Genomic DNA, 22593 nt, shown 5'->3' on the forward strand with positions numbered 1-22593 from the left:
TATATATATGTATATATGTATATATATGAATAGAATGTAAAATAGAAGAAGAAACTTCAAATAAAATTTGCAACTCATTTCAGACAATACCCGGATATGTCTAGAGTTCAAGGTCAGCTGGCATTTTTTTTCGTTAAAAGTAGTCATTCTAAAGTTGATTTTTAAATTCAAAAATTGGGAGGCGGAGATTCAGCACTCATTTAGTGTTAGAAATTATAAAACGTATTTTTAAAACAGAATCTTTTTGGTTTGGGATTGGACAGAGAAAGACGGCCCTTGTCAAAACGTTCTTTGGATGAAGACATAATGATGACTGGATGTGGTGAGAACACTGGTTCCCACTTCATTAGCTGAGGCACCATCTCCCCCCACCACCCCTCACTACATCCATCCTGAACTCCTTCCCTCTAGCTCGGGCACTGAAGCCCAACTCCTTGTGACCAGCCCCAGCCCCTGCCATCCTCCATGTTTTCTCTGGGACCTTGCTCTGTCACTCCCCTTGCTCCTGTGTCTTCCCTGTCTTCTGGTGGGCTCCTTTTGCTTAGCCTGTCTTTTTCCCTTCCTTTTCTAGAGCAAGAACATTTATCATTTTGTTTGTTTACTACATCTTACTTCATCTTATAAAGAATTTGAGGTGACTTATAAAAATACATACAATGCAATAGTATATAAAATTAAGTTACTGTAGGAGAGCTAGAATAAGGAGCAATAAGAAGATGAGGCCAGCAGACACAGTACCTAGATATACATGACCCCAAACCACACAGATTTACTAAAGGTGGGCTATGAATTTGGTTTCCAGCTTTCAGCAGCCAAAATAAAAAGGAGACCATCATCAATGATAAAATTCAGTCTGTAAGATAAATAGTGTAAGAGTTGTCCAGAAGAAGCAAAGCTTTCTTTTTTCCCACTAATGTCTGACATAAAAATTTCCCTGTGTGTCCTCTGATGAAAGAGATGCTAAGTCATACAGTTGACAGTCCCATATGGGGTCTATCATGGATCTGCAAATACCATATGGGGTCTTCATGGATCTGTCGAAACAAGACTGGGGCATAAAGTGAAATTCAGCAGAGATGCTGAAAATAATTCTAAGGAATGGTGGCAGATTGGGGGAGGGCAGCTTCCCCTTTCCCATTAAACACGTTTAAGGCGCTCTCGTCATAAAATATTATAGAACAAATAAAAAAAATACGCTATTACCTTCAACTCTGTGACCGTCACTGGATACTATCCAGTCTCTCTCCTCCCCCCAATCCAGACTTCTCAAAAAAGTAGTCTGCAGACTGTTAATGAATAAAGGAATTATTGTGAATTTAAAGTTTTGTTTTAGTTTCATTTTTTAGTAAATGGGATTATGGTTATATTTGCCTCACAATGACCCAGTGTCAGGGAGAGTAAGGCTGGGTGGGAGTGTGGACAAAACGACGTTGGCCTCGACTTGATAAGGGAGGGTGGATGATGGGTTCATGGAGGTTCATTATGGTTTGTTCTCTACTTTTGTATGTGTTTGAACTTTTCCATAAAAAGATTATTTTTTAAAATAGTTTACACTGGAGTTCTTGATCTCTTCACCTCTTATTAACTCCTCTACTTACTGCAATTTAGCTTCTGCCCAACATTCTCATTTATGTCTCTAATGACCTTAAAATACAAACTCCTATGATGTTTTTCAAGCTTTATGTTGAAACTTCGCTCCCTTGGCCTCTAGGACAGAGAACTCTCCGAGTTCTTCTCCTGCATCTGGACTAACCATTTCTACTCTGACTTTCACGGACTCCTTTTCCTCTGATCACCCTTTAAGTGGTGGTATTCTACCTTTTGCACTCACTTGACACTCCCACATGGTTCTAATGATCATGTACTGATAATAGTCAAACGCATTCCCTGCTGGCTATCTCCATGTGAATTACCCACAGGAGCCTCAAATTCAAAACATGCAAAAGGGAGCTCATCAACAGCTTCCACTCTCTACCCTCTATCATCCTTTGTTCATTATCAATCACCCAGTCATCCTTAGCTCCTCTTTTCTTGAATTTGTCCCTTATGCCATCTCCACTGTCTATATTCCTTGTAATGCTGCCAGTTCAGGCCCTTATCTTCTCCTATCTAAATCATACACAGACACACTACACTAACAGCCTGCTAACTGGTCTCCCCGGCTTTCTCGTCTTATCCCCAGCAATTTATCTTTCAGTCAGCTGCTAGGCTAAGTAAGCTATCTAAAAAATAAATGTGCTCATGTCATTTAATAGCTTTGGAAAAAGGCTGAAGCCCTTTCCCCCGACTATAAAACTCTCTATAATCAGCCCTTAACTCCCTCTCCAAATACATTTCTTGGCTCTTCTGCTTTGCATATCAAATTGTTACTTTACTAGAAACAGAGAGTAGAAACCATGAAAAGCGGTTGCCAGGACCTGGGGAAGCGGGGGAGGGTGGGGATAGGGAGACGTTGGTACAAGAATACGAACTTCAGCTATGAGATGAATAAGGTCTGAGGGTCTAACGTAAAACATGGTGACTATAGTTCATAACAGCATATTGTGCAATTGAAATTTGCTATGAGAGTAGAACTTAAATGTTCTCAACCCCGACTTCCTACCCAAAAGATAAATATATGAGGTGATGGATGTGTTAATTAACTAGATGGAGGGAATCCTTTCACAATGTATATAAATATTAAACTATCATGTGTACTTTAAGTATTTTACAATTTATATGTCAACAATACTTCAATAAAGTAGAAATTTTGAAAAATTGCTACTCTAAAAATATTACTTATTATTCCTTTCTCTCTTTTACTCGCATTGGCCTGGAATTCTGCTGAATCCACTATGACTCTCCCATCTGTGTGTTAACTCCTAATTCATTCTTAAGGATGCATATTAGAGCTCTCATCTCTAAGAAGCCCTCTCCGATTCACCAGGCTGGGCGAAATGTATCTGCATTTTGCTCCCATAAGATTCTGAGCATTTCTTGTTTATCAAATTATAACTTGTCTCCGCATTATGTCTGTGAGATTAAGGGGTGTCTTTTTTTCTTTGTTTTGTTTTGTTTTGTTGTTGTTTTGCCTATCTCTAGCATCTGGCATAGAACCTACCACATAGTAGGCCTTAAAAAACATTTTACCTGAACAAATGAATGTGTTTCATATGTGACAATACGAGGGAAAACACAATATTTGAAATTTGTTCTTGAGATTTAAAAAAGGGGGGAAAACCTACTTTATTTCAGTAATGAATATTTGGTACATGCAGAGAAAATAGGGCAATTTTTTGAACATGTTCCTGAATGTAGAGAACAATGGAATTGTCTCCAAGGAGTTTCCTTTTTATGTGGAGATGAAAAGTGTGCTGAATGTGAAAGGAAAATGAGGCAGAATAATTTCTCAGGTTGCTGAGTTATTGAAGGGCATTACCTTGATTTTAGAATTTCTGGGTCATGGGAATTGTGATTCTGAAACTAAAATGTTGATATAAAAAAGATAAGGGAAATTTAATTTCTGAGTTAAATATACTGAATTACCCACCTTAAACTCAGAAATTAAATATATCCTTACTTTTATCTTCCCTCTTCCCTGAGCCTCAGTCAAATAGATCACTTGATATCGACCTTGTATTTGGTGGGCGAATGATCCATTGCTTAGGAATCATCTTTTACAATTTTAGAGGACACCTATTGTTTTTGCCAGCTCAGCAAATTATTGACCCTTCTCTTGGTATTAACACCTTGATTTTTCTTGAGATATCACCTATGGTTGGTTGGGGCTGACCAAACTCAGTGGTCCAAAGATGGGCACGTGAACCAAACTCGGCTAATGAAAATATTGAGTCTAACTGTTGATAGTGATTGGTTCAGGAATGGATATGTTAGTCAAGTCCAGCCAATCATAGCAAATCCAGTATGTTACTTTTAAGAATTGGAACAAAGATGTCCTCTTTTCACAAGATTTGCTGAGAAGATAGCTTCTATACCTAGAGCTGCCGGCTGCCATCTTGTCATTTTACAATCAAGAGGGGAGAGCCTGCCTGAAACTTGAGCCACAAAGAGAAAAGCAGAACTGAGAGACAGAGAGGGTATTCATGAGTCCTGGTGACATTCTGCGAGCCTCTGGATCCAGACACACCCAAAGCCAGGTTAGTATCTAGATCTGATCCAAGAAGCCCCTTTTTGCTTAAGTTAAATTTTTTTTTTTTTCGTCACAGACAACCAGAAACATGTTGTCCAATACTACAGTCATGGAAAGTATTGACACTAATGGATCAAAGAGGGCATTCTTGTGAACACTAGCTTCTAAAGCCTGTGTTCCTGCAGCAACTTTTCCTGGATTGTGAGGCTCCCTGTCAATGGTCCTCATTCACACAGAAAATCAAGATCAAGTGCTCTTTCGATTAATGGTTTCTTTGATCATTTGGTTCTAGTGAAGTCCAGTTAAATGTCTTGTGAAAACCTCCCCTAATAGACTCTGGCCTTTGCTTGTGCTTGTCCCTGTCATGCTAGTAAATAGGCCATCTTAATCAGAAGAGGTATCTCTGATAACTGGTAACTTTTGGCTGCATTCTTTCTTTAAAAAATTTTTAATTATAATTGATATACAATATTATATTAGTTTCATGTGTACAACATAGCGATTAGACACTTATATATTTAAATACCTTACAAAGTGATCACTCCAATAAGTCTAGTGCTCATCTGGCACCATACATAGTTACTACAATACTCTTGACTATATTCCATATGCTGTACTTTATATCCCTGTGACTATTTCTATAACTGGCAATTTTACTTCTTAATTCCTTCACCTAATTCACCCATCCTCCCAACCTCCACTCCTATCTGGCAACCGTTAGTTTGTGCTCTCTATCTATGAATTAGTTTCTGTTTTGTTTGTTTATTTTGTTTTTTAAAATTCCACATATAAGTGAAATCATATGGTATTTGTCTTTCTCTGTCTGACTTATTTCCCTGTCTGACTTATTACCCTCTAGGTCCATCCATGTTGTGGCAAGTGGCAAGATTTCATTTTTCTTTATGGCTGAGTCATATTCCATTGTATATATGTACCACATCTTTTTTCATCCATTTGTCAATCAATGGACACTTAAGTTGCTTCCATTCTTCAATACTGTATCTCCTATTTTTCTTTCAAGCATTTTATCTTTCTGTCCCAAATTTTCAGGGTGAAAATTTAATATGAAAAATAGCCTAGCTTTATTTGATTTTTCTGTGCATAAGTTTGACATCCACAAATAAAAGAGCCATACTAGTTGGTAATAATAATGCTCTATAGTTATATCTAGAGTGTTTTATGTTTACAATCTCATTTAATCTTCTCAATAATTGCTTGGCTTACATAATTTCTCCTAGGTCTCAGAAATCCCTAATTCAATGTTTCTATATTTAGAAGTAGGAGAAATACATACTTAATATCTGCTAAAGAACATAGACACTTACATAGAAATGTAAGGTTATGATAATTAGGATGGATATGCATATCAAGACAAAAATCTTGAGACCAAAAAATAATTTTAACCATCCTGCTAAAACTACTAAATGAACATTAGAAATGGAGCACAAGCAGCACTTGCAGTCTAAATAGAGTTATCACAATAATTTCCTGACCTCATCAATGGTGCTGGTCTCTTTTCTTTTACAAGTCTTAAAATACTATGCATTAAATAATGATGGGGATCGAGGGGAAGGTTAAAGCATATTTAATTATCTAAAAACAAATTCACAGAGAAATATCTGTTAATTTTAAAAATTGAAAAGGTTGCCAGACATCCATGAAACTGCCACTGTAGAATGCATTACAAAATGCTGAGAAGTGCAAACAACAGGAAATCACTATTTATGGAGACTGAGCAATCTGCTGGGGTGGGGATGAGCTGGCCTGGAAGAAGCCCTGGGCAGGAGGGTCCAGGCTCAGCAGGCTATCCAGAAGCAGAAGCAAGTGTCGCCTAGAGTAAGAACCTTTTCTAAGGTGTTCTTGAGGACAAAAAGGCAAAGCCCCTGGCTCCTAAACTGTCTTATTTGCCACACTAATGAAATTCTACTTTGTCATCTGTCTTCCTTCTTTCTCTCTCTCTCATTATTATTATTATTATTATTATTATTTGCCATTCATTTTCTTTGGGTCTTGAAAGTGTTTCAGCCTTAGAGGCTCCTTTGGAGGAAGAACATCACAAACCACTATTTATGATGATTAAGAGACACATGGCTAAGAATAAAGCCTTATAGGAACAGGACTGAAGCTAGATATCCTGACAGGGAAAGAGGACACTGTGGAGGAGGGAAAAGAGGGGTCACACTTAGCTACGGGACACTCAAATCTGCTTCGAGCTGGCCTCAGGGAACAAGGAGACATAGTTCTACCAAAAGTTAAAAGAAAAATTCTGCCAAAGTTTTCCCTTTTTTTACAATTCTTTTTGAAAGGGGTTCTTCATATTTTTCTAAATTTGTCCACACTCTTCTTTTTAAGTTATTTGGAAACTGTGGCATCTGTCTTCAGCAAATATGCTTAAATTCTCCCACATTCACACATTTCTCCAAAATCAAATACATTATCAGATTTAATAAAATTATTCAAGAACTGTGCATGATTTACTGCAGGCCCCAGCCCATCTATTTAAAGCTCATAGTACACAGGGACAGATTGTTATGTTAAAACCATGGAACGGAGACTGACTTGTATACTAAACATAGTTGGATTGAATTATAATCTTAGGGAAAACGGATGATAAAATTCATCTCATTCCTTAAGATTCACTTGTCTCCAAGTAGTCTAACACAGTGCCTGCACATGGTACATGCTCAATAAATAAATACTTGTTAAAAATTACGCTTAATTATGATAGTCATAAATAAATAATAAATGACTACATAATTAAATAATTAAACTATTCTTCAAGTTGGAAGGAAAAAAGAGGTTAGTTGCACAACCATTGGAAAAGTTTGCTGTGGTATAAAAGCAAGGTAAAATGCAAATGACCCCTAAACAAACACTTTCGTACACATGTGTGTGAGTGCGCGCGCGCACACACACACACACACACACACAATATTTAAACCAAAAACTATAGTCTCTTTATAATTTCCTTTGGCATATTAATTATATCTGAAATTTGCAAAGGTTACTGTTATATTTAAAACTTGACACTTATAATAAAAGTAACTTCAAGACCAGGGCAAAAAAAAAGATCAGACTTACTTACTTTCTAAATACTGATGATCTTTTAAAAAATGCACTTACCCCATTTCGACTGTTGACCCTAGAAATGAGGGTATGCAGTAGTCAGCAGCTGCCACTGTATACGGTGGTCGAGCAGCAGAATCGTCCCAGTAAATGTCCTTCTTCATCTTGGGTAAGTTCATGTGCATTTCATCCACAGCTAAAAGAGAGACCTAAAATCATTGTTACAGTGTTAGAATAACTCAGGTGTGAATTGTATAAAGAGAATAAGTTCCACAGGGTGAATGGAGTTTGGAGTGGGATGGGACACAGCCCGAATGAACGAATATACAATGTCTATAGTTTATACTCGCTGCAACCAGGGCTGCTGCGGAGAGCTATACATGTTGTTTATTGCACAAGAGCCCTTGGCAATGGGGGTAAGTAGGGCTATAAAACTGCCCAGACCAGGCTCATCAAGCCACATGCCTCAGAGTGGAGCTGCATCTTACCTGGAGGCAAGAGAGGCACCTTTCTTCTTTGCTCAGGGTTATCATATTGTCTAGTGGCTCTCCTGACAGCAATCACATAAAGCCAGTTATTACAGGAAGCTGAAACTTCTCAATATCCTATTCTGTTGATTCCATTCACATGTTTATACTTGATATAATTTTTTTCTGTGTCCTGAGATTTTTGTCCTTTTGTTTGGAAAAGTAGAGCAACAAGCCTATACTGCTTGGGGCTATAGTGGTCTCTCCTCTTGACTTTGACAAACTGATGCATGAATAAATTATTAATCCTCTGGGGATCCAATTTTTACAAAGAGTGAGTGACCCAGGCATTATGCTTCTTCCCTAGCAGACTGATAATGTGATTGCTGGAGGAGGTGACAGAGAGGCCGTGACCGCCAGTTGACCCATGAGCCGGACCTGGGCAATTAGAGGCTCCTCATCCCCCTCCTCAGTCTCTGGAATGTATGTTCTGTCCACCTTTCCTACAGTGGAAACCGTTCTTTGAGGACACAGCTTGAGAGAGCAATGTGTTGTTGAGAACATCTAGATGATGTAAATGGCTGAAGGCCTTTATGCAAACTTCTAAGCTTCTGGCAGGTGGGTGCAGAGATCTACTTGTCTTGTTGCCCAAGACAAGCCTCATCTGTAAGCTCCCTGGCTTATCAATACTGCCACCTACCAATCTGGAGTGGCCTGCTTCTTTCTTTGGTCTTGCCTTGCCTTCCTTGTATGGGGGACAGTTTGCAAACCAAGAGATCTGTGGTGAAATGTTCAAACCCGTTTAAGAACTGAGTAAGGGCTTGAAATAAATAGACAAGCTGAAGGCCTTTCTCAGAATGTGGTTCTCGGTGTAGAGAATGGTCTGAGGAGAGTCTGGCTCCAAAGAAAATTTTTTCACATTGGTTCTTCATGCGAAATCTCTCTGGAATGATGAGTGCTTCAGGGAAAAGGCTCTGAGGCCCATTTGGTGTGATTCAGGCAGAGCAGGTCAGTGTGGCCTGTGCTCCGAGCATGCAGCTGCTGGACATCTATCTACTGCACAGGACCTACATGAAATGAGTTTGGGAACTCACATCGGACTGTGTCTGGCTACCATTTTGTGTCATTGTTAACCTCTCTGGGTGACAGCAAAAAAGAGATTAAAAACTGAATTAAAATATTATTCTACACTGAGGTAGAAGAGGGTGGGTAATACTAATACTACTACTAATAATAATAAAATGAAAACTGGCTTGAAATTCTACTTAAAAGGAGCTAAATTTCACTGAAACTGAAATCTAGGATCCGTGAAGATCCAAAGAGACCTGAGACAACATGCTGAAGAGCCTAATCTCCCTTATTTTTGGCTAAAGCTCTGAAATTCAGGGTCCTGCATTCAGTGTCTGCTGAGATTTGCAACTTCACAAGTGATTATTTATGTTTATAAAGGAAGGAAAAGATTCTCCAACCTGCAAATTTCTGTCAATGCACCAGTTGGTTTCAAAATCATCATCATCTTCTCCAAAAGGGTTGATAAGCTGCTCAGCGACCTGCAGTGGAGAACGTAGAATAAGTCAGCCATGAAGCTTGCCATTTTCATAATATGAAGTCTAGAGGGGAGTGGGTTGTTCTACAGACACAGATATTTATCAGCAAGTGAGACCCTAAAGGACTTACAGTTATTTAGTAAGTTTTCCCACTGGGAAAAGTTTAGGTAGTTTTTTTTATCATGTATCCTCTAATAGTTGGTCAATATTAGATGTTCTTACCGTGTTCCTGAATTGAATAAGCTCTTGATGAGAGATTTACATGCCAAATATGACTCACTTATTATTCTCATTTTGAATAATTTTCTTTGATTTTAATTATCTGGAAGTGTGTGTGTATGTATGCATGTGTGTGTATGTGTGTATGTGAGTGTGTGTTTTTATTGGGACTAGATGGTAAAAACTTACAAGTGTAGAAAATAAAGGCACCATTGATTAGTTGAGTTTCTAGATTCTGAAGCAATTTGGTAGAAAAACCTACCTACTTATTTTTTAGGATTTGAGTCTAATCACTTAGAGCAGTTGTTCTCAACCTTGGCTACATATAAAAATCTCCTGGGGAGCTTAAAAAAATGTGATGCCCAAACCCTTCCCTCAGAAATTCTGATTTAGTGGGTGTGAGGTTGAGACTAGGCATCAGTATTGGGTGAAGCTCCCAGGAGACTGTAATGCATGGCCTGGTTTGAGAACCACCGTCTCCCTTATTCTAAGGGATAGGCCTGGGCAGAGGGCTCGAACAGCCAGCCTCAGGGCAGTGTGCATGTTGAAGTCCTTTACTGCAAATTGCTGGGGACTATCTACTTTTTCTTGCCTGGAGTTTTCCTTAAATTACATGGGCCACTGGATGGGTTCTGAAAATATTTTTGTTATACCCGGAATTTCACTTTTATGAGATCAGTCCTGCATATAGTCATAGAGTCCACATTTAACCACCAAAACACCTATGTCTCTGAATTAACTATCCCACAAAAATATGTTTTACTTTCCTGGAGACTCCATTTCTAGAAAATAACTAAATAATATACTGTTCAAAAGGTTAAGATGGGTCTACGGCCATGGTATCCTGAACAAGCCCAATCCCATCTGATCTCGAAAGCTAAGCAGAGTAGGGCCTGGTTAGTACTTGGATGGGAGACCACCTAGGAAGACCAGATGCTGTAGGCGTAAAAAATAAAAAAATAAAAAAATAAAAAAATAAGGGATTGTAAGCCGACAAGGTCCTTGCAATCTAATCTGTAAGGTCAACCAAAGGTTGCCTTGCCTAAAAAAAAAAAGAAAAGAAAAGAAAAGGTTAAGATAGGTTTTCTGCACTTTGAAAAATATTATAAATATTAGAATGGTCAAGATAAAACAGCTGTTTAGAAATTGAGATACAATCCACAGTGGGAAAACTCACCGCTCTTGGGGTTGCTTATCTCTTAATGGAGCAAAATTGTCATTTCATTTTTGCCTTTAAAATATTTTGTAAAGGAAAAGGAAAACATGTCAGAAGGCAGAAACGAACTGTTCCTTAGAGGTTGGCCAAACACCTCACTTGGACATGAAGCAAAGACTAAAAAGCTCAGCACTATTCAGAGGGGAAAGACAATAAAAGGCCAGAATGATTGAGCATTTGGGCCATTTTAGTGATTTTCTGTTTATAAAAATAGTCGACTTTTTTCTCTAATGGTAAATGAGAGCTGTTAGTCTCTCTTGCTCTTTCTCTGCCTTAAATGGGTAAAAATATTTAAGAACCACAAACATTTGAAAAGGATATGCCTCTACTCTTTGAAGTATAATTTGAAATGCCAACATAATTAATTTTTCCTGGTTAAGATTCAAACCAATGAAAGCCAAGGCATCTGCAGGGAAAATGCATCTGTAACCTGGAAGGCCTCAATGGTACGCTCCATCATGTGGCGGTTTAGAAGGTCAACATTTGGAAATTCTGTTTTATTAAAGTCATCTTCGAAGTGTCGTTAGATTTCAATTAACCTAATGTAGCCATTGTCTCTGTTTTTTTCCATCACATACTGTACTTCTCTTTTTGGAAATTCACAAAAGAGGTGGAAGACCTTGGATATTTATTTACACATACATCTAGGGAGGGATGAGAGGAAAGGAGAGATGGTGGTGGCGGGAACACATAAAATTCCACACTGATGATTGGACAAGTCGTCCTCACTTCTCACCTGTTTTTAATTTCCTGACAAACCAAATGTTGTCATTAGTCCTGGTGTTTCTGGTTTTGATTTCGATGACTTCTTTTCTGAGGCTCAGTGCTGGTTTTGAAAATGGGATGCACTTAATGTTGTGGGAAAGCTAGTGGGATTTCAGGGAATCACAGCTAACTGCTTCCAGAGTTGGGCAGAGCCATAATAACAATACAATATTAATGCTTAAGTCTGATCACACAAGACTTCTTATTTACTCTTATTCTGACTAGTTGCTTATTGTGGTATAAAATATCAATGCAGGTACAGTTATTACTTACATTATCGTAAACCTAATGGGAGCACACAAAAACTTAAAAAAATCAATAGCCATGAAAGAGTATTCTTATAATCTCTTTGCATAAATGAACTGCTTCAGAATGCTGCAATACAGTACTCACCACATCCCTGACACTCGAATCCATGGTTGAAAAGTAATAAGATCTCTGAGCTATTAAATGTAAAATCTTCCTTTGACTCACTCGGAATGATTTTCTAGACTCAGTACAGGATCAGAATGCAGAGTTTGGAACATGACAGAGATTACAGAGTGGGTCTCATGATACTGAGACTGTTAGCTACCTTGAGCCATCCTGCATAGAAGAAGAACTGCAGGAGAGTAAAGATTGGAATGTAAAGATCTAAGTCATGCCCCGCGTAGCCTTCAGTGGGATCCAAGAACTGGCGTCCAATGAGGCACGCAAAGAAGAAGGTGTAGACAGCCAGAGTGACAACCTGGAAGAGAGAGAAATCCAAATGAGAGCCCAGTGCTGTTTGCCAGGCAAGCACCAAAGCGGGCAAGTGGAAAGAAAAGTCACATGCACGGTGTTGGATACCTGGGTGTAAACCAGCGGGATCCCAACCCAGTCATAACCGAATAAGAGGCTGCACCAAGAGCGATACCGGTTCATTTCCTAAGCCAGAAACAGATAAAACACAATTGACTAAAATGATGGGTGTGGGAATAAATATTTATTAGGATTCAAAATATGAACATGTCTTTTATGATTATGTCTGAAAAAGATGAGACTAACCTTGTCAGGCTAGTAAATTGGTTGTGAAAGCTACCCCAAAAGGAAAATTCTGAAAATGGCATGTAATGATCAGCATTTAACAATGTACAAAAAGGAGTACATTTGAATATACACTTAGTATTAATACAAAGCAGGACTTTTTGGAAGTATCTCCTACTCTACTAAATCCACAATTTCCAACATGACATTGGTCCAAAGTGGTGATGGGGAGGCAGTGGTTAATATTTTAAATAAATCATTTCTAGCCACTTTAGTAAATTATGTGGAGAGCAGATTACTATGTTCATTTCTGTCTTTTGAAAACATGCTTACTATAGATCTTAGAAAAAAGAAATAAAATCCACTCCACTCCCCATGCTTATATTGACAGAAAATCTATGTTTCCTTGGAGCAGGAAGAACTGGGATCCATTGATTTTTTTTGCCCTCTATCGAACTGTAAGTTATTATCTGAGACTGGAAAGAAGAGTTCACATTCATTTGGGAGCTATTTTTAAATCATTCACTCCTTTTAGTCTAATCCAGGCAGGAGACTGTCATGGCATAAATCTATCTAGTCCTTACATTAATTTGTTTCTTAGATGAATTCAGGGTTATTTCACTGAATGAAAACATAGTTTTGTTTGCCGGAGCATCGTAAAAGCTTCCTTAACCTCAGGTTATTTCAATTTTGGGGAGGTTTATTTCTACTCCAGATTTTACTCTAAGATCCTGGAGCCAGGGATACAAACATGCTGCATGGGCGCCAGATTTTCAGAGCCCTTGGCAGGCATTGCTAATCAATCAGGAGACACTTTCTAACAGAGGGTATTACAAGCTTAATTCTGTTTAAAACAGAGCTTCCAAGTCAATCTCTCTGAGTCAGAGCCTGTGTGCCATCCATGTCCTGTGCGTTGAGCGTTCTGACACCAGCCCAGTCTTTCCGGTTCCTTCGGAACCAGAAGTGAACAAAGGGATTCACTTCAGTCTGACTTGTCACATCCGGGTGCCTCTTGGTCTCTGCATTAGCATCTTTCATTGACAGTTTATGATGTACTTACAGTCATCAATGATTGCAGATCAACACTGTCTCTGATTCTACCTTCATTCCGGGCTTTAGCTGCCAGATTTCCAAACCAGATGAATGGAACCCAATATTTCAGATGAGGAGATTTGAGGTGGTCAAATAATTTTCTTTCATCTGCTGTCATAAAACCTTTACACAAAGTAAAAATAGCTGGGTTATACAGACCTAGTTTAGCACTAATATGTTACCATAAATATTTCGGCGTCAACTGTGTGAGCATGTAATGGAGGAATATCAAAGAAATATAAAGTTTCCTGTCTCAAGTAGTCTACACTTATATGAGACATAGAGAATGTGTATGCGCAAGCACACACACACTTGTGGTGCGTGAACTCACAAGCTACACATCAATATATGAGGCAATGCATGTCGGCAATCCCTAACAGAGATGGCCGGTAGGAAGTAAGGCAACTAGATTAAATGTGGACTAGAACAGCTGGGGAAGGTTTCTTCCATAGGTTTTGATTTAGTCATCTAAAATTAAGAGCAAGAATATTTAGAATGGTTAGGATTCGTGAATCACATGACTTTTCTCCCAACCACTCCCTTCAGATTGCTCATTAACCAGGTCCTCTTCAGTGAAGCCTTCCTGGATTTCTTCCTTCTCCCTCCCTGGGATTTCTCTCCTTTAAAGTTCCCGCCATGAGCTCTCTGTCGCCTTATCTTAGTGTGTTATGCATAAACGTAACCCCCACTAAACCCCCTTGGAAGGGCAAAGAACGTTGGTTAATAAAATCAAATAGGTTTCAAGTGTACAATTCAATAAAACGTCATATTGCACTGTTAACCATCCAAGTTAAATTTCCTTCTGTCACCAGACCTTTCTTTTTTTAAAAAAATTTCATAAAGTAATTCAAATGGTACAAAAATCCAAAAAGACCAGAAGAATATTAATGAGGAAAGTGTGAGACATTTTCCCAGCCTCACGGTTTCCCTCTCTGAAAGAAATCACTGCAACCAGTTTATTGTGTATCTTTCCAGAGAAATACCATGAATTGCATATAGGCCTAATTTTTAAAAATGCAAATGGTTTTTATACTACATACGTATGTAGAATTGGCTTCTATTTTCAGTTATATCTTGGAGATCTTTTCAGTTAATATATATAGAGAGAAGCATCATTCTTTTTAATGGTTGCATTCTAGTTAATTGTATACAGTATTTTATTTAACTAGTCCTCCTTTAAATAAACGTTTCAGTTGTTCTAAAATTTTTGCTATTAAACATAATAATGTAATGACTATCCTCGTATATTTACTCCCTTGACTTTTTTATTTTAAGTGGACTTTTAAATGTTCATTATGATTTAGTATAAATAATATATTTTGAATTAAAGTTTATTTCTAAAACTGATTTTTAATTAGATGTTAATTTTGAGTTACTTTTGTCTCAGAAATATTTATGGAATTCTGATAAAACATTCAGATGAAAAGCAACTTTTGCCCTAATGTAACACTTAATATTCTTAAGCATCTTAATCAGTTTATAAATCTGGTTATCCTGCTTCATTCAAGTAATCCTCTCTCCTTACCATGCAGACTGAGTTTTATTTAAGGGTTTTTGCTATAACAGAAAAGAAGTCTAAGGAGAAGTGAGACATGTCCATTTCGAGAGTCATGGATTCATAAAGCTTTGGAGTTACATTGAGTTTTGATAGGATCTAGGCCAGTGTGTTTGAGAAGGTCTCTGGAGCATGGGTTTAGAATCACATATGACACCTATTATACTTGGAGGGGACTGGGCCCCACCCTCATCTACCAAATTACACCCTCCGATTGGAAGGGCAGAACTTCTCGACCCAAGTCTCGTTTGGGTACTTTTAGAAAATATCAGTGCCTTGGCCTTATCCCCAGAGACTCTGATTCAACTAGTCTAGAGTGAGGCCTAGGCATCAACATTCCTTTCAGTCTTCCCAGGTGATTTAATGGAACTGGGTTCAGGAAGTTATTTGCATGTTTACCAAGTTCTGCAGGAAATTCTGACACACAGCAATGTTTGAAAATCACTGCCTATGAGTGAAGATTCTGTTTATTCATATTTGAAATAAACAGAGTAACAAGTACAAAGCCAATATTTACCAAGAGGAAGCTATTTAGATAATAGTCAGGTTATTCACATTAGCTTAGCGGGGTTCTGCCTATGCCTGGGGAACTGGAGCCTGATAATTCTCTTCTCGTTTCTCAGTGCATCTTGAAGTTGTTGCATGATCCAGATAATGACTTTTTTTTTTTTTTTTTAAGACTTGCAGAGCATGATTAATTCTTATTACAAGAAGTTAATAAACTTGACCTGTCTTGGCTTTATGCTTAAATACTTGTTGCAGCTCATCATCTTTTCCCTGGAAAGCTTGTCTTAGACATTTCATATCAATTATCTAACACTCATATTCTTGGGATTTACAGTGCAATTTAAAAAAATGACTGCATTTATGTACTGGCTGCAATCTTTGTCATTTGACCACAGAATAACTTTACCTCTGGTTATTTTTTATTCAGGAGCATGGATCAAATTGTGCTGGCAAGTCCTTTCTTAGGCGAAAGCAAATATGCAGAGTGAGGGTTTATTTAGTGCAAACGCCAAAGGTAGAGTTGGGTCTTCCGCTCCATGTAGTGCACCCTCCGATTGGAAGGGAACATGCAGAGCAAGGAAAGCTGGTGATTTTTACTTTTCAGTCCAAATTTATTAAAAACTTTGCTAGGCGTTGTGAAAAATGAATGATGAACCAGACATTAAAGTGTCCTCCAAAAGTGTACAGGCAGAATGGTTTTGTTATTCCCCGCAGGGTCACACATCTTATCCCAAAGTAAAGTCATCTTTGGAAATTGAGTTTTTGGTCGCTTGAAAGAAAATCTCTAGATTGTTGGTCAAATCGATTCAAGGAGCATTTGTTATTAAATGAAATGTTATCCTCAGCAGCACTTCAAGCTATTTTAACCAGAGACCAATTCCCTTTTTCAGAATGTGGTCATTATCCTCATCTCTCAGGCAATGTTAACCACAGGTATTGATTTGCTACAGTTTGGCAGCACTACCAGTCGGCTGGTCCTCACACTACTCTCTCTCCTTCACATGTCTGTCTTCATGCCACGCTCCCTCAGGCCCTATCCATACCCTTGCCATTGCTGTTTTAGCTTGCCATTGCATCTGCCTAGAGTTTCTCTGGCTATATCTTTTCCTTCTGGCCTCCTGGCAGGTTCAGCTCTGCTGAGCAATTTACCTACTGCTTATCCCAAAGAATCCTCCTTAATATTTCAAATCAAAGTAAATTACATATATACATATATATATACATATATATGTATATATATGTATGTATATATATATATATTTGTATTTACTTGCAACCTGAATTGTGGTTTGTTGGAGTAGTATCTTCTACTTAAAGGCTACATTTTATTGCCCACAAGCCAAAGAACCAATTAAGTCCTTCGGTAAACAATATTCCAGTCATCACAGATTTCATCTGCTGTACATCTATTTTTCCTCTGTTGAAACCGAGGCAGATATCTTTTGCTTTTAAGGCAGAGTGTGCAAATGAGGCTTTATTAGCAGAAGTAAAAGCTCTGCATCTCAAAACTTGAAGGCAGAATGGGTTTGTTGCCAGTTCTTTCTGAAAGAGAAAGTTGTGCATTCAGCATCTGAGCCCTTCTCAGAGAGATGACTTTTTCAGGAAGATTATAACAAGTCTGGCTCATTTTCATCTCTGTGTTTTCAAAATAGATGGAATGAAGGCACCAGATTCAACTATAGCTGTCCTTGAAATCTGATGGTAAAGGTTTAGAAATTGCAACTGGAAAAACCAAGAGGAGGCAAAATGAGATTGAGAGAGAATTGGAATCACATTGTGAAGGCATTGTGTAGGGCTGTATGTCAGATATTGTTTACTATGAACCAAGGAAGATATGTGTGGTTTACAAAGCAGTTATTGGCTCTTTTACATAATGTGCTTTTTGATCTTTTCTGTTCCTTTCCATCCCATTCCATTCCATTAAAAATTCTGGTTGCCAGCCATTAAAAACGATTTAAGAACCCAGTAGTAAGTTACAACCCATAGTTTGAAAAGCTTGAAATAGGAAGTGGTTGACCGAAATCAGTTTCTGAGTTAGCAATGCTGAACAGAGGCAGGGAAACTGCCCTGTTTTCCTGTGAGCAAAACATCTCTAGTCAGCCATACCCCGCCCCATTTACCAGAAGGTAGTTTACTGCCTTCTTTCTACACATTACACGCAGAAAATGTAATACGAAAAATCAGTGCTCTTAACTCCTCACCTGCCCAGAATTTCATTCGGCCTTAGTAAATAGATCTGAGGTGATCGGCAGGTAAAGTTGGAGGAGTTAATGGATGTGCCCTAGTGTAGTGGTTCCTAAACTTTACTGCATATATTAGAATGATCAGGGGAGCTTTGAAAACCACTGATGTACCCTATTCCTATTGGATCCTAATATCTGGGAATGGGGGCCAGGCATCCGTATTTTCAAAACAACCCTAGTGATTCCAACTTGTAACAAAGTTTGGGAACAGCTACCCTTGTATAGAATCCAATAGCAAGCTGGCCATTTCAGCATTTTCTTTCTTTTTTTTTTTTCTTTTTCTTTTTTGGCCTGAATCAAACATCCTGCAGCACTTCTGGAGAGCTTGTTTAAAAATGTGGATTCCTAGGCCCTATGACACAGAGATTCTGATTCTGTAGGTTGCCTGGGCATCTATAATTGAAATAAGTACCTTGATAATTCAATGAATGTGGTCTACAATCATACTTTGAGAAACATTGAGTAGGTAGCCTTGATTGAACTCCTAAACAGAACTGGGGAACCTTCAAACACTGACCAGCTGAGACTGTCCAGACATGGCATTCGTGCCAGGAGGGCTGGTTTTATGGTGCACTTCCTCTCTTAAGTAATGCAAGTGCACATAGGTGAGTCAAGTTTCACTCACAGGATGACATTCTGTCTGTCCTGAGTTCATCATGTGAGACTATTGGGTAACTGACTCAGCCTGTAAAAGTTCAGCCAACAGAGGAAAAACTGGCACAGCTGTGAATACCACTGTTCCCTTGATCACCTCTCCTGTAACACAGAGCAGTGGGGGATTTCAGAGACCACGTTGCCATGGAGTGCATCAGAAAAACCTTGAACAGGAGACCACAGAACAGAAAGCCAATATACAAAATCCATTTGATTTTACTTGAATTGTGGTTTGATGGAGTAGGACGGAAGAAGATCACAGATTAAATGATCTAAATATGCCAGAAACTCGAATGAGACTAGCCTTCTAGCCAGTTATTATAAAGTTAGAAGTTTTATCTTGATAGTCACTTGACAATTGAATGCTTGCTTAGTTGTTTTAATGTCTGTCAACTATAAACATTGATAAAATTTCTATGGGTTCTCATCGAGCTCTCTCTAGTCATGGAAGAAGCTCAAGGGACTTCATGTCAAGATTCCAGGACTTTAAGAAAACTAAAGGGCATCCTTTCCTCAAACTTTGTTCTCTTCTAACCACTCTTATGGGCTATGAAGCACAGAAGGAAAACATTTTAGAGAACTAGAAATGCAATATAGAGATACGAAATTTAGCTGGAAAGATGCTATGTTTGTCTCTGAAAACAATTCATGTAAGAAAAGGCTTGTCCTAATTTTTACTGACTATTGAGGACAGAGACTACATTCGTTCTCCCTTATAGCCGTACTCCAGTGCTCAGCGCAGTGCCTGGCATCCCGTATACACGCAATATATCTTTGTTGGATGAGCAAATACATGATAAATTTAGCAACAGCTTTAGGAATTTTTTAGAAGAATGTATATAATTGTCTATCTTCGTGTCCTGATGAGTAATTTCAAAGAGAAATATTTTCCTCTCCTGACCACTGTGAAACACTAGATAGAATGTTTATGACAATTCCATACCATACCATAATGTCACCACCCAATTAAGGCCGTCATTTGAATCAGCAGAGATCTAGAATTGTGTACTCAATTTGACTTGGATGAGCGGCATCTTTTAGGGCAGGTGATTGGAATGATCAGACTTTCCAGGACAGGTTCGTAGCTAACGGGCAAAATGACAGAGACTATATTGCTACTCCACTGGTTTGATAAGAGACCAGTTCCAGGAATTTTCAGCATAATAGACATTATTTAGCATTCATTCGTTATATTGCTATTTTCATGTGAGCAAAAATAAAATTACTTATTTTTAAATTGAGAAATTTAACCTGTAATATCAAAGCATATGTATTTCCTCAGTAGTAAGCATTTTGGTCTTTTTAATTTTACAGAATAATATAACATGACTGTCCAACTTAAAAGCACAGAAAGTTCAAGGATCACCAGATGAGTGAGCTAGCTCATCAGGCCCCAGTCAAGTGATTGTCAGATGCTTCAGAAGGAAGGGCATCTCTCTGCCTTCCCACTCATTTTCTTCTCGCCAGCCCTGAATCTTTGTGGCAGGGAACCTCCCTGAAGCAAGGAGAAGAGGCTGGAGAGAAGCCCTGGTTACTTTAGAGCCCATTGTTTCTCAGAGTATGATCCAGGACCCACCGCCTCAAAGTCTCCAGAAACATCTTAAATACACTCATTCCTGGACCTCACCCCAGATCTACTCAATCAGAATCTCTGGGGCCATATTTTGGGATCTGAATTTTTAGCAACATTGATTTTTAACAATATCTAGTGCACACTGGAGTTTCAGAACATGTGCTTTTCCGGGCAGGTGATATTATGTGGGGAAGTCATCTGACAAGAGGTTTTATTGCGCCCTCAGCATTGCATCTTACCTTTGTCCCCACCCCTTTATGGCCACTGCATTTTACTTCCTGCCCTCTCTGCCCTCAGACAGTGCAGGTGCCCTGGCTCTGGGCTAAGGGGATCTGCCAAACATTTTCCGCCATCCCTGAACCTCCTGTTCTTCCCAAAAATGCTGGCACAAGCAAAGGACAGTCAGAGTGGTGGAGGCATGTGCCCAGTTGGGAGAGCTTGGAAACTGACCCCACGTGCATACTAAGTCAGCACTGTCTGCTGGGGAAAGGAGCAGAAAGTCAGGTGAGTCAGTGTTGTCTGTGCACACAGAGGGGCCCACTCACATGACTGGCTGTGGGGCAGCCAGATAGGAAGGACCCCACCTCTGAAGCTTCTCGCTCAGCCTCGAGGGCCATGGCTCAGAACCTTTGCCCCACCACTAACACATAAACCTAATGCTCCTGGGGGCACAAGCCATTCCACTACCCCTTTTTCTGCTGTTTCAAGAAAACACTTAGGACTGAAAGAGAGCAGTAGGGACCTTTTTATTGCGATCATCAGCGATGGCACCAGAGGGCGCCTGCAAAGGCTTTAGCTCCCTCCTATCTTCTCCAGTTCTCTTCCTCCTTCAGCCCCTCCACACAAACCAACAAAAGAATGGAATTCAGAATACTTGTTATATTCAATCAGGTCTAATTCAAATCCCTGAGACAGTAGTCTCTGACCAGACTGCCGCCTCAAGACTCTCTATAATGCTGGAGTCTCCAGCATAGCCAAACCCTTGCATTCACTCTCTTAATCATTGCTACTTTGTTAATAGTAATGAATTACTTGGTGGTTGCTAAAGGCTCTTACCTCAGGGGTGAGAAAAAGGGTTCGAAAATATAAGCACCCTAGAGAAGACTCAGTACTTCTCAAACTTTGGTTTATAAAGAAGCATATCATAGGAGCATGTTTAAATGCAGGTTTCCTAGGCCTTACATCCAATGGTTCTTATTCAGTAGGTCTGGGGTTGGGCCCAGGAATATGCATTTTAAATAAACAACTCAAGTTATTCAAGATGTAAAGGGCCTGTGGGTCTTCAGATCACACCTTGAGACACTCTCGCTTAAATGCATTTCAAGGAGGGAATGACTGATCTCCAGATTCCCTTGGAATGGTTGGGGGTTTTGGTGGTTGGGGAGAGAAAGTATTTCAAATGCCTTGGAAAACAAAAGAGGGTAGACACAAGCACATGACAGGTATTTGTACAAGTTTGACAAGGAGTAAGTTTTGCTATTATGAAAATTATACCTAAAGGAAATAAAACATGTCATTCTCCTATTCACCTCAACTTCTCTACTTGCCCCTCAGACCTGAGCACAACTCAGCCCTCTTCAGCTCAGGTCTGACCAGAGGTCCCAAAGGCCTCTCCAACTCCAGCCATCCTGGCTTCCTCCTTATTTGCTTTTAATATAAAGGTGACGCTAAGAGGTTGAGATTTGCTTTGAGAATTGGACCTGGTGTCTGGTTCTTGGAATGTACTTTCTTCATTCCAAGGATGCATCAGGACTAGAGAAATATCATCTTTATTCATCCAAGTAAACTTTAGCTCTCACTCATCTATTTGGAATGGGTAAAACCTTTCTTATTTATTTTTAAGTCTTCAGAAGTAGTAATTCTTATTGCATTTGATCCTATAGATATTAAGGTAAAAAAAATTAAGTTATCAAGCAGCATTTTCAACTTGGTTATTATGAAGCAGTATTCAACTTTTAAATTTGGAGGAGGCGTGGCAGTTAATTTTTTTGTTTGTTTGTTTCTACTGGTTTCACATCAGAATACATACACCTGTGCATTTACCAGGCCATTAGTAACGTCCACCTGAATCTTTAACCAACTCACTGCACCCCAGTACTTTCTCATATCTGTACCCCTAACAATATCCCCTACAATCCTCCTTCTTTATTTCCACTTTGACTTTCCCAACCTCCTGGTCATTTAGATCAAGAAGATCTGGCATGTCATTTCAAATGAGTCTTCTAAAGTGACCAAAGAGCATCTTACGGGGTAGTACTAAATGATTTCATTATTAAGACCAAGGACTCATGTAGCATTTACCATGTGCCAGGTATTCCTCTAAACACGTTGCAAATGTTAGTTTATTTAACCCTCACAACAAACTGATGAGGTATATGAATAAGTGGTATTATAAATTACTATAAACTTATTTTATGGATGAGGCAACTGAAGCATAGAAAGGTCAGGTAACTCATACAAGGTCATATAGCCAGTAAGTGGTAGAGTGAAGATTCGAACTCTTACATTGTGTTCTTAGTCACTATGTATATTGCCTATCGAAGAAGGCAAAACCA

General features: G+C 38.9%; 1 protein-coding gene and 1 pseudogene across 2 annotated transcripts in view; one reads left to right on the top strand and one right to left on the bottom strand.

Moving 5' to 3' along the window:
* The window catches only part of BEST3 (bestrophin 3), a 42509-nt gene that overhangs the window by 12764 nt on the left and 7152 nt on the right, over positions 1-22593 (bottom strand). For both annotated transcript variants that reach the window (XM_011374129.1, XM_011374120.1), the window contains 5 exons: positions 13475-13629; positions 12238-12315; positions 11984-12136; positions 9132-9212; positions 7253-7404 (listed from right to left, as the gene is read on the bottom strand). In XM_011374129.1, coding sequence (XP_011372431.1) covers positions 7253-7404; positions 9132-9212; positions 11984-12136; positions 12238-12315; positions 13475-13629 — 619 coding nt within the window. The remainder of the gene's footprint in view (positions 1-7252; positions 7405-9131; positions 9213-11983; positions 12137-12237; positions 12316-13474; positions 13630-22593) is intronic.
* Positions 10255-10373, top strand: LOC111730051 (annotated as a pseudogene).

This window comes from Pteropus vampyrus, unplaced genomic scaffold (assembly GCF_000151845.1).
Source record: "Pteropus vampyrus isolate Shadow unplaced genomic scaffold, Pvam_2.0 Scaffold9, whole genome shotgun sequence".
NCBI lineage: Eukaryota > Metazoa > Chordata > Mammalia > Chiroptera > Pteropodidae > Pteropus > Pteropus vampyrus.